This window comes from Arachis ipaensis, chromosome B6 (assembly GCF_059453495.1).
Source record: "Arachis ipaensis isolate K30076 ecotype BB chromosome B6, ASM5945349v1, whole genome shotgun sequence".
NCBI classification, from domain to species: Eukaryota; Viridiplantae; Streptophyta; class Magnoliopsida; order Fabales; family Fabaceae; genus Arachis; species Arachis ipaensis.
The window spans coordinates 139,530,605-139,544,409 of NC_142441.1; the positions used below are offsets into that span (position 1 = coordinate 139,530,605).

General features: G+C 38.0%; 1 protein-coding gene across 3 annotated transcripts; it reads right to left on the reverse strand.

Annotated features, from left to right (window-relative positions):
- Positions 1–296: 296 nt before the first annotated feature.
- On the reverse strand, positions 297–9,712 carry LOC148562937 (eukaryotic translation initiation factor 4G-like). 3 transcript variants are annotated; one of them, XM_088489484.1, is made up of 10 exons: positions 9,484–9,603; positions 9,057–9,319; positions 8,288–8,418; positions 7,953–8,102; positions 7,744–7,811; positions 7,574–7,630; positions 5,985–7,304; positions 2,986–5,867; positions 1,030–1,224; positions 297–943 (listed from the first exon to the last, which is right to left on the reverse strand). In XM_088489484.1, exons 2-10 carry the CDS (start codon positions 9,209–9,211, stop codon positions 613–615), a joined length of 5,289 nt encoding a protein of 1,762 aa, XP_088345610.1. In that variant the 5' UTR covers positions 9,212–9,319; positions 9,484–9,603; the 3' UTR covers positions 297–612. The 3 variants fall into 3 exon arrangements, with proteins under 3 accessions (XP_088345610.1, XP_088345608.1, XP_088345609.1); XM_088489482.1 differs by having other exon boundaries at positions 5,955–7,304; positions 9,484–9,596; XM_088489483.1 differs by having other exon boundaries at positions 9,057–9,712.
- Between the last annotated feature and the right edge of the window lie 4,093 nt (positions 9,713–13,805).

Consider the following 13,805-nt stretch of genomic DNA (forward strand, 5'->3'; position numbering starts at 1 on the left):
AAAATGACATAAACCGGAATGATACTTTACTCGAATGTTAATGGCCTTAGGGAGGTAACGACCCTTACGCATACATTCTTATAATAAACGTCATTTTGACGCAAATATTTTGTAACCAACCAACCAAGGCTCTCTTTATATTTTGTTAAAGTAAATAATATAAATAAATAAATAAATAACATTATTTTTATCTATCTAACTGTATTTAAGTGTAGAAATATCTGGTGTATCAATATTGTTTTTGTTTTCCGAATTTCAATTATGCTCGACCACATGTCCCATTAGCATAAAGGTTCTTTTACAAACTAGAAAAACCTTCGTGTCTATTTATTGATACGATGCAGATCAATGTGTCAGTATATTTCAATAGACTGTTGAGAAAGCAAAACCCACATCGAAGATGACATAACAGCCCAAAATTTCTGCTGCTTCCTTGAACCTGCTATATAATTCCAGTGATGTCACAAATAATGACAGAAACCACATTTGCAAAATTCTTCCCACCAACCGGTATGGAGAAAACGTTTTCAGCAAATTTGAGTATCCTATAAACACTAGGCATAAATAATTTTTCCCTCTATTTCAAAAGGATATTATGAGCATCTCTATCCTCTAAATAAAACTCTCTAACTTCCTTGATTTCAAAGGTTCAGGTGGCCTGAAAGTCTCCAACCGCAAGTTGGAGCTTGTCCGGATCTCACTTAAAACGTCATCACCTTTCTCCATTTTTATGACCTCCAAGGTATTTCCAAGAACATCAGCTGCGAGTCCTGCTTCTAAGAGACTGCCAGGTTCGTCACCACCATCATGTATTAACTGCCCAATCTCTTTCAAAGAGACTACATGCTCTGTTACAGCTTTGGCAAAAATGCGGCCAAGAAACTCTGGTGCTTTGGGGGCATCGTTAACTGAATCTTCCAAAGTACTGAGAACAGATTCAAACCTAGCCAAGATAAAAAGGATTCATGAGTAAAATTCTCATCACAATAACAAATCTTCTCTTACCATTCATTATCATATAAAACTAACCCTTTGATGAGCTGGGCTTGACTCAAGATACCATCCTGAGACTTCACAAGGTTGACTAGTAGCTGAGCCAGAAGATCTCTTTCTGTGTTCTTTCTCTCGAAAGAGTCTGTGACCCAAATAGACACCATGGAAGGATGGAAGCTTGGAGAGTTCAAATCTTTCACACACAAAACAACTTCCTTCTCATCCCTAGCACTGAATTGAGCAATTTGCTGTCAGATATTTATGTGATAAAATGACTGAAAATAATTCTACAACCGGAAACAAACTTTAGACAAACTGCTCTCTGACATGGTACAGGAAGTTTCACCACCAATAAAAATTATTAAAAGAATAAAATTAAATCTGCACCATAATAATCTTTCCAGAATCTATAGGAATTAGCACCACAAAACAAATAAATAAAAAATAAAGAAATAGACACTCTTCTAGTGGATTAAAATATGGTTTTCAACATTGTTTTTATACATTATAATGATTGGCCCGAGGAATTTCTGTTCAATTCTTCCCTAAATATCAGATTTAGAGGGGCAAAATACACTCAACTTTGTTGAAATTTGATTAAATTCAACCCAACTCCCCTATATTCTAAAACCATACATTGATCTCCCCTAAAGATTTAGGTAACATTATATCTAATACCCTTGTATTGTATAACACTAACCTCTCAGAAGAATCCCAAATACTACCCAATCTCCTACTAAATAAACTACTGGACTGAACTCAAGTATGAAGTTTAGAAAGTGTAGCATTGGTTATCTAAGAGGAATTTAATATCTTCAACTGCTCCCCCACCCCCAAAAAAAACCAATATACTAAGAGAAAGTGGACACAAATTACACAGTAAGTCAGTAATAGAAACTTGATGGATTCAGGCTAAAACATATAATATATTCAAATGACACAACATTGTAAAACATATCAGTTGGACAAAGATTTCACAGGTATTATACTAATGTGGACAATTAATTCTCTTCAAAGTATCAAATACCCATAACTGGCTAGAAATGTCGTAAAAGATATGGTTGTTAAATCAGTAATAAGACAAATATTATATCAGACACATCACACTGGTAGGGATACCGCAACGAGACATTGTGGATCATGAGACAAAAATTGCATAACATGTTCTAATAACTGTAACATGGTTGTTAAATCAGTAATAAGTAACTCATTCACACAACACATTATATCCCACTGAGCCAGCAAATATTTTAAAGGAAATAGCATTTCAAAAGCTATGAATCTCAGGTCTAGCATGTATGACCTACCCGCCATATTTCTTTGGTTTAACACATCCAGAAGGAACTTTACCTCCTTTTCTCCCTTTTTTTCCCTTTTCAACAAACCGGCTTCCCCCCATCCATGCCAGCCTATCTCTCTCAACTAGAATAAGTTACTCGCAACTTACAATGTTCAGTTCAAAAACTACCTTATGCACTACCATATGCACAGTTCATGCACAAAATCTTATCCAATATCAACTTACCATCCTGTACATTTATACAGGTATAGATGTAATATTGATAATACTAATTAAATACTCTATCCACAACTCCACATTTATAAATATCAGAAACTACACTTCAATTTCTGCACTAGCTTTATCCAGCAGTCAATATTTTTTTAATAAAAAGTTCACCATTCTAACACTTTCAGAAAAGTATCATCATACGCCCATATACATGACATCCAAAAGAAATGGCACAAACCATTAATTTGTTTTTAATAATCTTAAGGCAGATAGTTTATATAACTATTATAAAGTAACATGTTTAAGTGAGAACTGAAAAGATTTCACATAAAGACTCTAGACATGTTCAGCTTACTGACGTTTATACTTCTCCGAAGTATTGAAACTTCTAAAAAAATAATCATGCTATTCAGAAAAATCACAATTCTCTCCAAACTGAAAAGTGAAAACAAAGTGGAATGAAACAACACAGAAAGCAGTACCTATAATATTCTCTTATTGCTGCCATTGACATGTCTAGCAACCGTTCCTCCGGAACCCTTTCTGAAGAAGGAATCTGGGAGACTGCTGTCCCTTGAAGTTGAGAAGGCGAAGTTACAACAGGCATGTCGAAATTCCCATCTGCATTTCTCGAGTCCCTGTTACTGTAATTGATATTTCGCTCTTGGGCACTTGATTGATCAGCTGTTCGCACAGCAAATCTATCTGGAATATATCTTGATGCTAGGCCCTCCCTAGAACTGTATGGTGATCCCTCTGCTAAATTAGTATAACCATTAAAACTGGTTGAACTTGAAACTGCAGTTGAACCTCTTAAGGACATTCCTCTAGCAAGACCTCCTTGGGGTCCCAAGGTTATTGAATCATCACCCAATCTTTGACTCATTGGAACTGAGAGAATCCTAGCCTCATGCCTGTCTTCCATTCGAGCATCCTGTGGACCATATCCGCGAATTTGAGAAGGCAGCCCCCGTAATCCACCCATCTGAGCAACAGGTGAAGGTAACATAGATGCCCCTCTCAGACCAAAATCTACAGGGTTTTTTCTTGCTGGATTATTGCCCAGACCACGACCCAACCTACCGGTTTGGGCCTGCCTCTCTTGGGTAGCATCTCTGTGCACCTCCTCAATCTTCTTTGGACCTTCAACTTTCCTCCTTTGTTGCCATTTGTTCTTTCTTAAATCAATGGCATCTTTCAACATGAACCTCACCCTCGAAGATAAATTCATGTTGTTTGATAATGATTTCATCCTTTCAAAATATACATCTATATGAACCTTGGCTTTGGGATGGTCAATCATCTCCCCAATCGTACTCATGAGCTTGCACAAAGCCTCAATATCTTCTTCATCCGGATCCTGATGCTGACCTAATAACTTCTTGATGCACTCATGCATAATCCTCTCTGTTAACATTTTCTTCTTATACAGTTCTCCTATCAATCTGATATTACCCAGCATGCGTCTTCTTGCCTTTGTCCTTTTCTCTTCCCTTTGTTCATTAGATTGCTTGACCTCACCTTCATCCGCCTTGTTTGCTTCTTCCTGCTCTCTTTCACCCCTCTCAAATTCTTCCTGACACTTGTTCAGCAATAATCTCTTAAAAGTTATCTTCTCATTGTCTTCACTAAAATCAGGCAACTCAGCAGCCAAATGTGAACAGAAATTGGCATACATTTCACAGAAGGTAGGTTCCATCAAAGCCTTCTCAAATATTTGTGAGATGACACCAGTGAGAGTTACTGCATTGTCAATGTTAACTGCTTTTACCTGCTCAAAAAGCTTCTCAAAATTCTGAGGAGTCAACTTATTTAATATAGCTTTCAATTGCCTCTGCTTGGCCTCTTCCACATCTGTCACTTTACCGATTTCATACTTCTTTTCAGCTTTGTGCATCATCTGCAAAGGACTTTGAGGAGGAGAAGGAACCAAAACCCTTTGCTGGAAGCTTGAAGCACGCTGCCACCTTTCACTGTCACAGCTGTTTCTTGGCATTCCTCCCAGATTTCCCATGGATTGCATTGGCCCAGAAAGAATCCCTCCAGCTCCAGCATATGGCAGAGGCGAGCGAGGATTCCTTAATACACCAAAATTGCCTCCTTGAACTGGGCGAAATCCTGCATTACCTCCAATACTATCCAAACGCATACCAGAATGAAAAGCATTGGAAACTTTACTCCACTTGTCTTCCTCAGTAATACCACCACCACGGCGATCCATCCGAGACATCCCACTAGGCCTATCTATAATCCTTCCCGGAGAAGGATGCGGATCACGTGAACTACTAATGTTGGCACTGATCAAAGCCTCCGCGATATCTGCTGTGATTTCAAATCCTTCGGGAAGATCGGTGCACTGCTCTGCAAACTTCAAAAGGAAATCTCGAGAGTACCTCTTCACAATGACTACAGATCCATCAATAACCTGTTCAGTTTGATCTGAAACTTCAAGTTTTGGTGAAGACATGTCAGCAGCATCCTCCCAATCATCAAGTTCAGCCTTATTCTCCCTACATTGCTCACCTGCTATAGCATCTGGCTGAGCAGCATTAGTAGACAACTGCTCCAAACTTCCAGAAGTAGAAACTCTTGCCACTTCTTCTGAGCTAACAACAGCATCTTTCTTCTCTTCAGGTCCCTTGTATGCATTATAAAGATCAGAGGTTGACCCAGCAGCATCTGCTTTCTGAAGAATCTCTTTTCTTTTCTTTTTCGCCTTAGATGTAGTTTTTACCTTATTTTGATCTAAAATTGATCTATCATTAGTATCTGGTGCTGGAAGAGAAACTACACTGCCAGCATTCTCTAAACCATCATCGAAATGTTCTGATGTTGTTTCTGGAATATCAGATGAATTCTGGTCTAATGTCGGAGAACTTACAACAGCTTCACTACTAACTGCAATATCTCTACTCAAACAAACATCTGTAGAAGAACCCAATGCAGTAGGGTTTTTGTTTACACATTCTGGAATACAGCTTGTAGATTCATCCAGCTCCCGTTTACATCCTTGAATAGATGATATTTCAGTATTTTCACCCATTTCTGAATCTTTATTCTTTGAAAGTTTATCCAGTTGTGAAAATTCATCTAGCTCATCATTCTTTTTCAAACTATCCGCAGCTTGAGCAACAGGTCCTTCAGCTGAAACATGAGTAGAAGGTTCTACAGCACCATTTCTTTTTGCTTCAGCATGAGGCATGCTCAAAGGGGGAGTTGGTAATGTATCTTCAGTCGTTGTTGTGATATCTTCACTGATAACAGCTGCAGAATGGTTTGTTTTAGTTACTACAGTTTCAGAATCCCCAGTAGATCTCTCAACAGCTTGGGAAGACACATATGAAACAGTAGGAGACTGTACAACCTGTGAGGGGTAAAAAGTCAATACCAGAAAGAAAACTAATAAATAAAGAGCCATAAGATGTCTCAAGAACAAAATTCTCTAACATACTGGATGCTGTAATTGGCCTTCCTTCTGTACCTTCTTATTATCTTTCAAAGAATTTGACCTACTCAGAGATTCCTTCCCCTTTTCTTCATTATTAGACACAACTAAAACAGCCTCCTCATTCATAGCAGATGAAGGCTTCATGGGAGCAGCTGTAACCTTAGTATATGCAGTAGATTGTTTTGGCAATGAGCTCAAAACTGAAGAATCACCGGATAACTTAGACTGTTCCAACGAAACCTCAGAGAAGGTTTCAGAACCTTTTTGGGGCAAAGAGGAGCTAGCATTACCAGACACTACTGAAGCTCTGGCAGGGTCACTCTTTTGGGCAGCAGAAATATTGGAATTGGCAACTGATGAGTCCACAACACCAGACCCACTACTAAGTTTAACAGACACAGAAGTTGCTCCTGTTGAAGATTGTGAGATAGCATTATGCACATCCCGGGAAAATTTTGGATTTGATGATTCAACAATGCCAGGGATATGATTGACAACTTTATTAACAGGTAGTGAACTATGAGAAGATGAATTCATGAAACTAACATTTTGGGGACCCTGGCTCACTGCATAATTAAATCTCAGTGGCTGAGAATTTGGTGTTATCTGACTACTACTAGAGGGTTGATAGAAGGGAGCATGGGATGGATAGTAATTAATAGGATGAGAAACTGGCATTGCAGGTTGAGATTGAGAGGACACACTAGAGTAAGATTTAGCACCGGATGACCCACCATCTGAATACGTGTCTGCCCTTTTATCAAGCCTAAGTTCCTCATGGGTCTCAGGATGAGTTATCTTGACAGGAGTAGTTTTACGAGGAGCAAATTTTCCTCCTTGCTGTGGGGAATATTGTGGGCCAATGCTAATGCCCATGCTACCTAACTGATGGGGCAATTGAGGGACCATTTGAGGAGTAAAACTCATGTTTTGGCTCTGATGAATGAGTCCTTGATGCATCTGATGAGGTTGAAGGCCTGGAACAAAGACCTGCTGCTGCACTTGTGGAGCATTTCCAACTGGCAAAGGCATAGGTAAAGGCATCTGATGAGATGCTGTTGGCATACCCTGAGATTGAATCTGTGGATTCGGACCACCAAACTGTACAGATGCCTGGGGCTGATGATACGTCATTGGCATTGAAATTCCACTTAAAGGAACAACAGAAGGCTTTTGCATCTGGCTTCCTGGAGGCAATGCTGACACCTGCATATCTTTCTTTGCCCTAGTCCCAGCATGAGATTGATCAGTAATACCTGTATCCTTCTTCACAGGGTGCTGCTTTGGAATGGGAGGTGCTGGTGTTGGTGTTGGTGCTGGTGCTGGAGCAGGTTTAAAAGAATCATAGCGGGCCTGAAAGTTACACAACTAGATTTCATGAAAGATAATAATGCTTGAATTACCATGAGAACAAGTAAAGCCCATTATCTCAACTTCAAATAGACTGAGTATAAAATCAAGATACACTCCTTTTACTGATTTCATTTCCGAAAATAATAATTTCTAGCCAGAGAAGTCAACAATTAGAATTTCTTACTTTATGAAGGATTAGATGCTGTTAGCAAATTTATATTGTTCTATAAATAACAGGGAAATAGAGCAGAAAATAATAAGATGCATACCTGATCACGCTTCTGCTCATCTAAATTGGGTGGAGCTGAGCTTGTGCGAGCAGGAATCTGAATATTATTATAATAGAACATCATCAACTCCTCATGAAATTCCAGCTTTAAATAATACATAAATAAAGTTTAGAGATACATTAAGTGATACAAAGATAAGGGAAACTTACTGCCATTCCATTCATAAAACCTGGACTAATAGATCCGAATTGGACAGGAAATGCCTTGGATGCATCTCCTAGGGCACAAAACAGTATTCAAAAACACTCTCAGAAGTCACATATAACAAAATTCCCTTCATGTTAAAATGTTATATTTATGAGAATTCAGAAATATTGACTTATTCTATATATATGAACCAACATGGATAACAACATACCCTTAGCAGGGGTTGTCAAAGCAGCTGAATCAGAGCTCAAGGTGGGAGGTTGAGAAGTAGGAGCTTTCGGAACAGCTCTGGTTGTCCTCTGAGCATTTGAGGATTCTGATGACTTGACAGTGGTATTGGTAACGGGTGCATCAGATCCTCCTATTATTCATCGTGGATGAATAATGTCCATAAAAGACAATCACATTTACCAAACACTCAGTCATGTAACATAACTTTCAGGCCAGATAACATAAGTACATAACTAGTAAATGTACACTTCATTCAAAATAATATCTATCGAAAAAGTATTTTGCAAAATCTGGGGAAATATTGCTAAAACTTACCATGAAATTGAGGCTGTACGTGGCTACCATTTGGTGCAGTCCGGGTTGCATAAGTACTATTAGACTCGGTTAGTGCAGAAGGGTTTACCCTAGATTGCCCACCTTGTGCATTATTAGACTTCTTGTTAAAACTAACACAAGTAACAGCCATAAAAAATTATCAGAACATCATTATTCAAAAGAAAAGCAAGAAATGAAAACTAACACCTCTTACATTTTTTTGTATCAAACAAGAATTTTATTATAACACAAAATAAGACAAAATGCTAATGAAAACAACCAAAAAAAAAGGGGAAAAGAAAATCAACAAACACAACTTTCTACTCGTTGATCACATCTCAAATAAATGTCCCTCAGGAATGATCATTTGCTTTGCACAAAGTAGAAGTCAAATTGCTAACTTTATCCAAAAAATATGCACGACACTCCCAACAAAACCCCACAAAACAATGGCACATACTACAGCCTGCAACTAATGATCCGGATTCTGGAAATTGATTCAAGGTTCTAAGGCACTCCCAAATATACTTGTACCAAACTAAGCTTTGTATTGAAAATTCAGCCATAGAACAGTGCAAAAGTGGATGTTCAACTGATTCTAAGCTCACCACATACAAGTACACAACTGCTCACTGAAAACAACACAATTCAACACGAAATACTAAAGAATAAAAATGACGAAAATAAATCATTCCAAATACCCATTATCATCATAAACCAAACCCCCCACCCAAAAAAAAAAAGAACACATTTGCAAACCCTAACTCACCTGCGGTTAGAGGATAGTGACGGAGAAGGTGCGGCACCGCCGCCCCTACCGTATGCACCACCGGAGGAGCCTCGCTGCTGATTGAAGCCGGCAGATCGCCCGGATTTTCGGTACACAGCGTCACTCTTGTCGGATTTTGATTGATTGAAGGACATATATCCCAACCCTTAATTCCTCCAAAAAATTAACGTTTTCCAAAAAAAAAAAGAAAAGAAAAGAAAATAGAGAAAAAGAAAGGGGGGATTTTCCTTCCTCAATTTTCCCTGCAACCAAGCAAGCAGATCGATATCATCATCACCGCACACAATCCCACATGAAACTAAACCTAGTTAATCAACATCAACCCATATGCCCAATCCCAATAAACACAATGCGGTGGAAGAGAACCGAGAAAAAGGAATTAGTTGGAATAGGAGAGTGAGAGAACCTGAAGAGTGTGTTAGGTGTGTGAAAAAACTAGGGTTTTTTATTTTTATGGGTCAGGTGGTTTAATTGAGATTAGAAATGTGGACTCGGGGAGTCCATACACGACACACAATTACACTGTGCAAACTGCAAAGAGAGATGTGTATTTGACTCAAATAAGAGTGGACCCCACACACGTAGGTAGAGATGTGTATTGTACGGAAGAGAAAACTCTCTAGTCTGTACTACCAGTCTACCACCTCTTCCCGGGAATCCCACGGACTATATTCTATACTACCACTTCAGTACAGTATTTAGTAATTACATATTGAAATTAACATTTTAATTTGAAGAGATAAAATTTTAGTCTTTTAAGTATTTTTAGATAATAAAAATAAAAGAGATTGAAATTTTTAGAATTTGAAACTAAAATTTAATCATATTTTTTAAAAAATATCATATCATATTTAGTTAAGATAAGATAAATATTTTTTTTAGATTTATCTTTCAATCTTTATATTTATCTTATCTTAACTAAAATTTAATCATATTTTTTAAAAAATATCATATCATATTTAGTTAAGATAAGATAAATATTTTTTTTAGATTTATCTTTCAATTTTTATATTTATCTTATCTTAACTAAATATGATATTTAGATATAACTCAATCCAATATATTTTATACTAAATATAATATAAAGACTTAATTTAGTCTCAATTTTTTAAGTAGCATTTGGAAAAGAGATTGAGATTGAAAGATAAAAACTGAAAGATTAAAATTGAAATAAATTTTAATATTGTGTTTGGTATAAAGTGTACAAGATTGAATTATTATGTCTTATTATTCTATTTAGTTTGAGATAAAAGTAGAGACTAAAATAAAATCCTAACCCCTCTTTTTTCAATTTTCAGCCAAGAAGTAGGGCTGGCAATTCATACCCTACCGCGGGTACCCAACCCGGTCTAACCCGTTCGGGTAGGGTAGACTACCCGACCTGCTGCGGGTAAGGTAGGGTAGTCCGGGTATGCCTACGGATAGGGTAGGATACGGGTTTAGGGTAGGGTTCGGTTTATGGTGTACCCTACCCTACCCTACCATACCCGCACTAGGGGTGTTCGCAGTGTGGTTTGGTTCGGTTTTAAGGGAAAAAGTCATCCGATCCGAACGCTTAATTTATGTGCGGTGCGGTTTGGATTGGATGAAATATTTTTTAGAAATCCGATCCGATCCGATCCGATTACAAGCGATTTGGATCGGTTTGGATTTGCGGTTTTTTAAATAAAAAAAATTAAATACATATAACAAGTCTCAACATCAAATTTTAAATAATCAACAATAACATAACAAGTTTTAACAATATCTTAAAAAGCTAACGATAACATAACAATAGAAATAAAATTATAGGTTAGTTAAAATAAATAAATAAATAATATTTTGAACATAAAATATTTATTAAATAATAATACATGAATAATAGAAAAATGTATAACAAATTGAACATGTTATAAGTATAACTGTAAATATAAGAGTTAATAGTCAAAATCGTCCCTGAAAGATACCTCGATCTCCATATGAATCCCCGAAAGATAAAGTTAATCAAAATCGTCCCCGAAAGATGACGGATATAACCACGTTAGTCCTTCCGTCATCTCGTCTGCTAAGCTGGCTAACGTTGGGTGACGTGTTCCGTTAAGTGTCCACGTGGCATAGTAACAAAACGACGCTGTTTTGATTCAATAGCCTCCAGGTCTTGATACGACGTCGTTTAGTGTCCATAGGTGTTTGATACAATCAACCCTCTATCTTCCTCAACCTTCCCAAAGTCGCATAGATCCTTAACCAATAACCACTATCCCGATGCTATAGTTATCCACAACTTTACCAATGCCACCATCAGTCACAAGCATTTATTCCTCATCTTTAACTCTAACCAATTCTTTCCTTGTGTCTTTTTTCTCACAAATTGAGCCCCAGTTTATGTGCAGGAGTGACTTTGGAAGGTTGGGTCATGGCGATCACAGCCATTTGCTGATTCCTCATCCAATTACAGCATTACATGGTCTTAATAGGTAAAGCAAATTGCTTGTGGGGACAGTCATTGTTTAGCACTCACCATCATCTCTCACAAGCATTTCATCATACAGCTTCCTTACAACATCATCCTTCCCCCTTTTGACCAAACAATTCAGCAACGAATTAGAAGCGACAACACTAAGGAAACAACCATGCACTTCCCGCACTGTATAGAATAACCATAGGGCAGCATCAACCATCCCAAAATCTCCGTAGGCTCAAATCAGAGAATTCAGAGACTCATGGGTAGGCTTCAAGTTCCCAACTTTCATGCTGTTCAGAACCAGCTCAATCTCGGAGAACACTCTAAATCTTGCCAAGAGCTTAAGAAGAGAGGAATAAGCAAAGCCATCAAGGGAACAAGAAAAGGGTCTCGAGTTAGCCCAGTCGAAGAACTTCAAACCCAGCTCGGGGTCGTGTATTCGGTCTAGAACGAAATGAGCAACGTCCGAAACTAGAACCTCAGATTCTGCAAAGCGAGACTCGAGGGAGTCCCGCCAATGGGCATGGGTTGCCAGAATTCGAACGGCGTCAATAATGAGTGGGACTGAAGCGGGTCGGCGTAAAGGTGGTGGCTTTGGGGCGGTTACGTGGTTTGATTCGAGCGAGGATGGCCTTTGATATTGGATTTTGAGTGTTATGGTGCCAATCATTTGTGAAAGACAAGCTCTCTTCTTGGAGCTGCTTGATTGTAGACCGCGATTTATTTATCATTGAATTTAGGATTAGGGTTCATCATCTAAGGGACTGATTTAATTTTTTTTAACGTACTTACCTTGTTAGCAACTCCAGCGTACACGTAGGCGTCATCCACCTAGGCAGTTAACGGAACACGTCACCCAACGTTAGCCAGCTCAGCAGACGAGATGACGGAAGGACTAACGTGGTCATGACCGTCATCTTTCGGGGACGATTTTGATTAACTTTATCTTTCGGGGACTCATATGGAGATCGAGGTATCTTTCAGGGACGATTTTGAGTATTAACTCGTAAATATAATAATAAAATAATAATATTATAGCACATTGTGTGGTTTGGATTGGATTGGATCGGTTATGAAAAATAGATCCGAAATCCGATCCAATCCAGCGGTTTGCAAAAAATAGAATCCAATCAAATCTGAATTAGTGCGGTTTTAATCGGTTTTCGGTTTGAATCGGATTGAATGAGCGGTTTAATTTGGATCGGTTTGGATTTGAACACTCCTAACCCGCACCTCATATATAACACATATTTTATAAAAATTAGGTATATAGTGAAGGAAGTGAGAGTTGAACCCACAACCTCCCTTATGTAATGACTTACAATAAATAAACAACCACTAAAACTAGTTAGTTAATTTAGTAATTTAAAGCATTAGTTTTTTATTTTTTATGTTATTAATATGTATAAAATTCGAAATGATTGAATTTTGTATTTACTTTGAAAAAATTTGATATTTCTGCGGGTAGGGTAGGGTAGGGTAGGATAGGGTTTAGAATTTTAGGGTGCGGGTAGGGTTAGGGTTGAGAGATTCTCAACCTGCGAGTAGGGTAGGATAGAGTTTTAATAAAATTTTCAACCCGCGGGTAGGGTTAGGATAGGGTCCAAACCCTACCTACCCATTGCCAGCCCTACCAGAAACCCCCTTTCTCCTCCACTTGGTGCTCGAGAAGAAAGCAGGAACTCTTCTGTCGATCCCGCTGTCGACAGCATCGCCAAGGCCAACATAAAAGACGATTTCCTGGAGCAAAAATTTGGACGTGATTCGATGGTTTTGGAGACGGAACTGACCTGGGTTGATGGAGCGGAACGGAGAACAATTGGGTGCAGTAGTTGCAAAGATTTTTGGAGAGGAAAAGAAGCTAATTCGTGAAGAATTTAGAAGCAATTTGAAGCTTAAAAGGTTGGTAATTGAGAAGAAAAGGGTCTTTAGATGCGTGAGATTTATGAGGTCGTTGTTGTTGTTTGTTGTCCATGACAGAGACTTAGTGAGTTGACTAAGACAACGGAATCAAAATCGAAAAAAAAAGAAAGAAGAAAAGTTTAGAGTAGAACGAAAAAAGATGCTATTTTAGAATTAATTAATTAGGATGAAGGTATTTTGGGCAAGAATTGTTACTTAAATTTTAGTCTCTATCTCCAAAATTTTTAGTCTTCTAAATTTCCACCTTTTTGAGATACTAAAAAGACTCAAATTTTGTGTTGCAAAACTGAAATTTTAGTTCCAATTTCAAACTAACAAACATGATACTGAGTTCTAATTTTTAAGTCTCATCAGTACCTCAA

Bases quoted from the DNA above. Each gene is read 5' to 3' on its own strand.
- LOC148562937 (XM_088489482.1), bottom strand. From the start codon at position 9,211: ATGTCCTTCAATCAATCAAAATCCGACAAGAGTGACGCTGTGTACCGA. The intron at 7,305-7,573 runs GTATGCATCTTA...TGTAACTTTCAG, and splicing joins ATGAGCAGAAGCGTGATCAG to GCCCGCTATGATTCTTTTAA. The intron at 1,225-2,985 runs GTACTGCTTTCT...TGCTCAATTCAG, and splicing joins GCAATAAGAGAATATTATAG to TGCTAGGGATGAGAAGGAAG.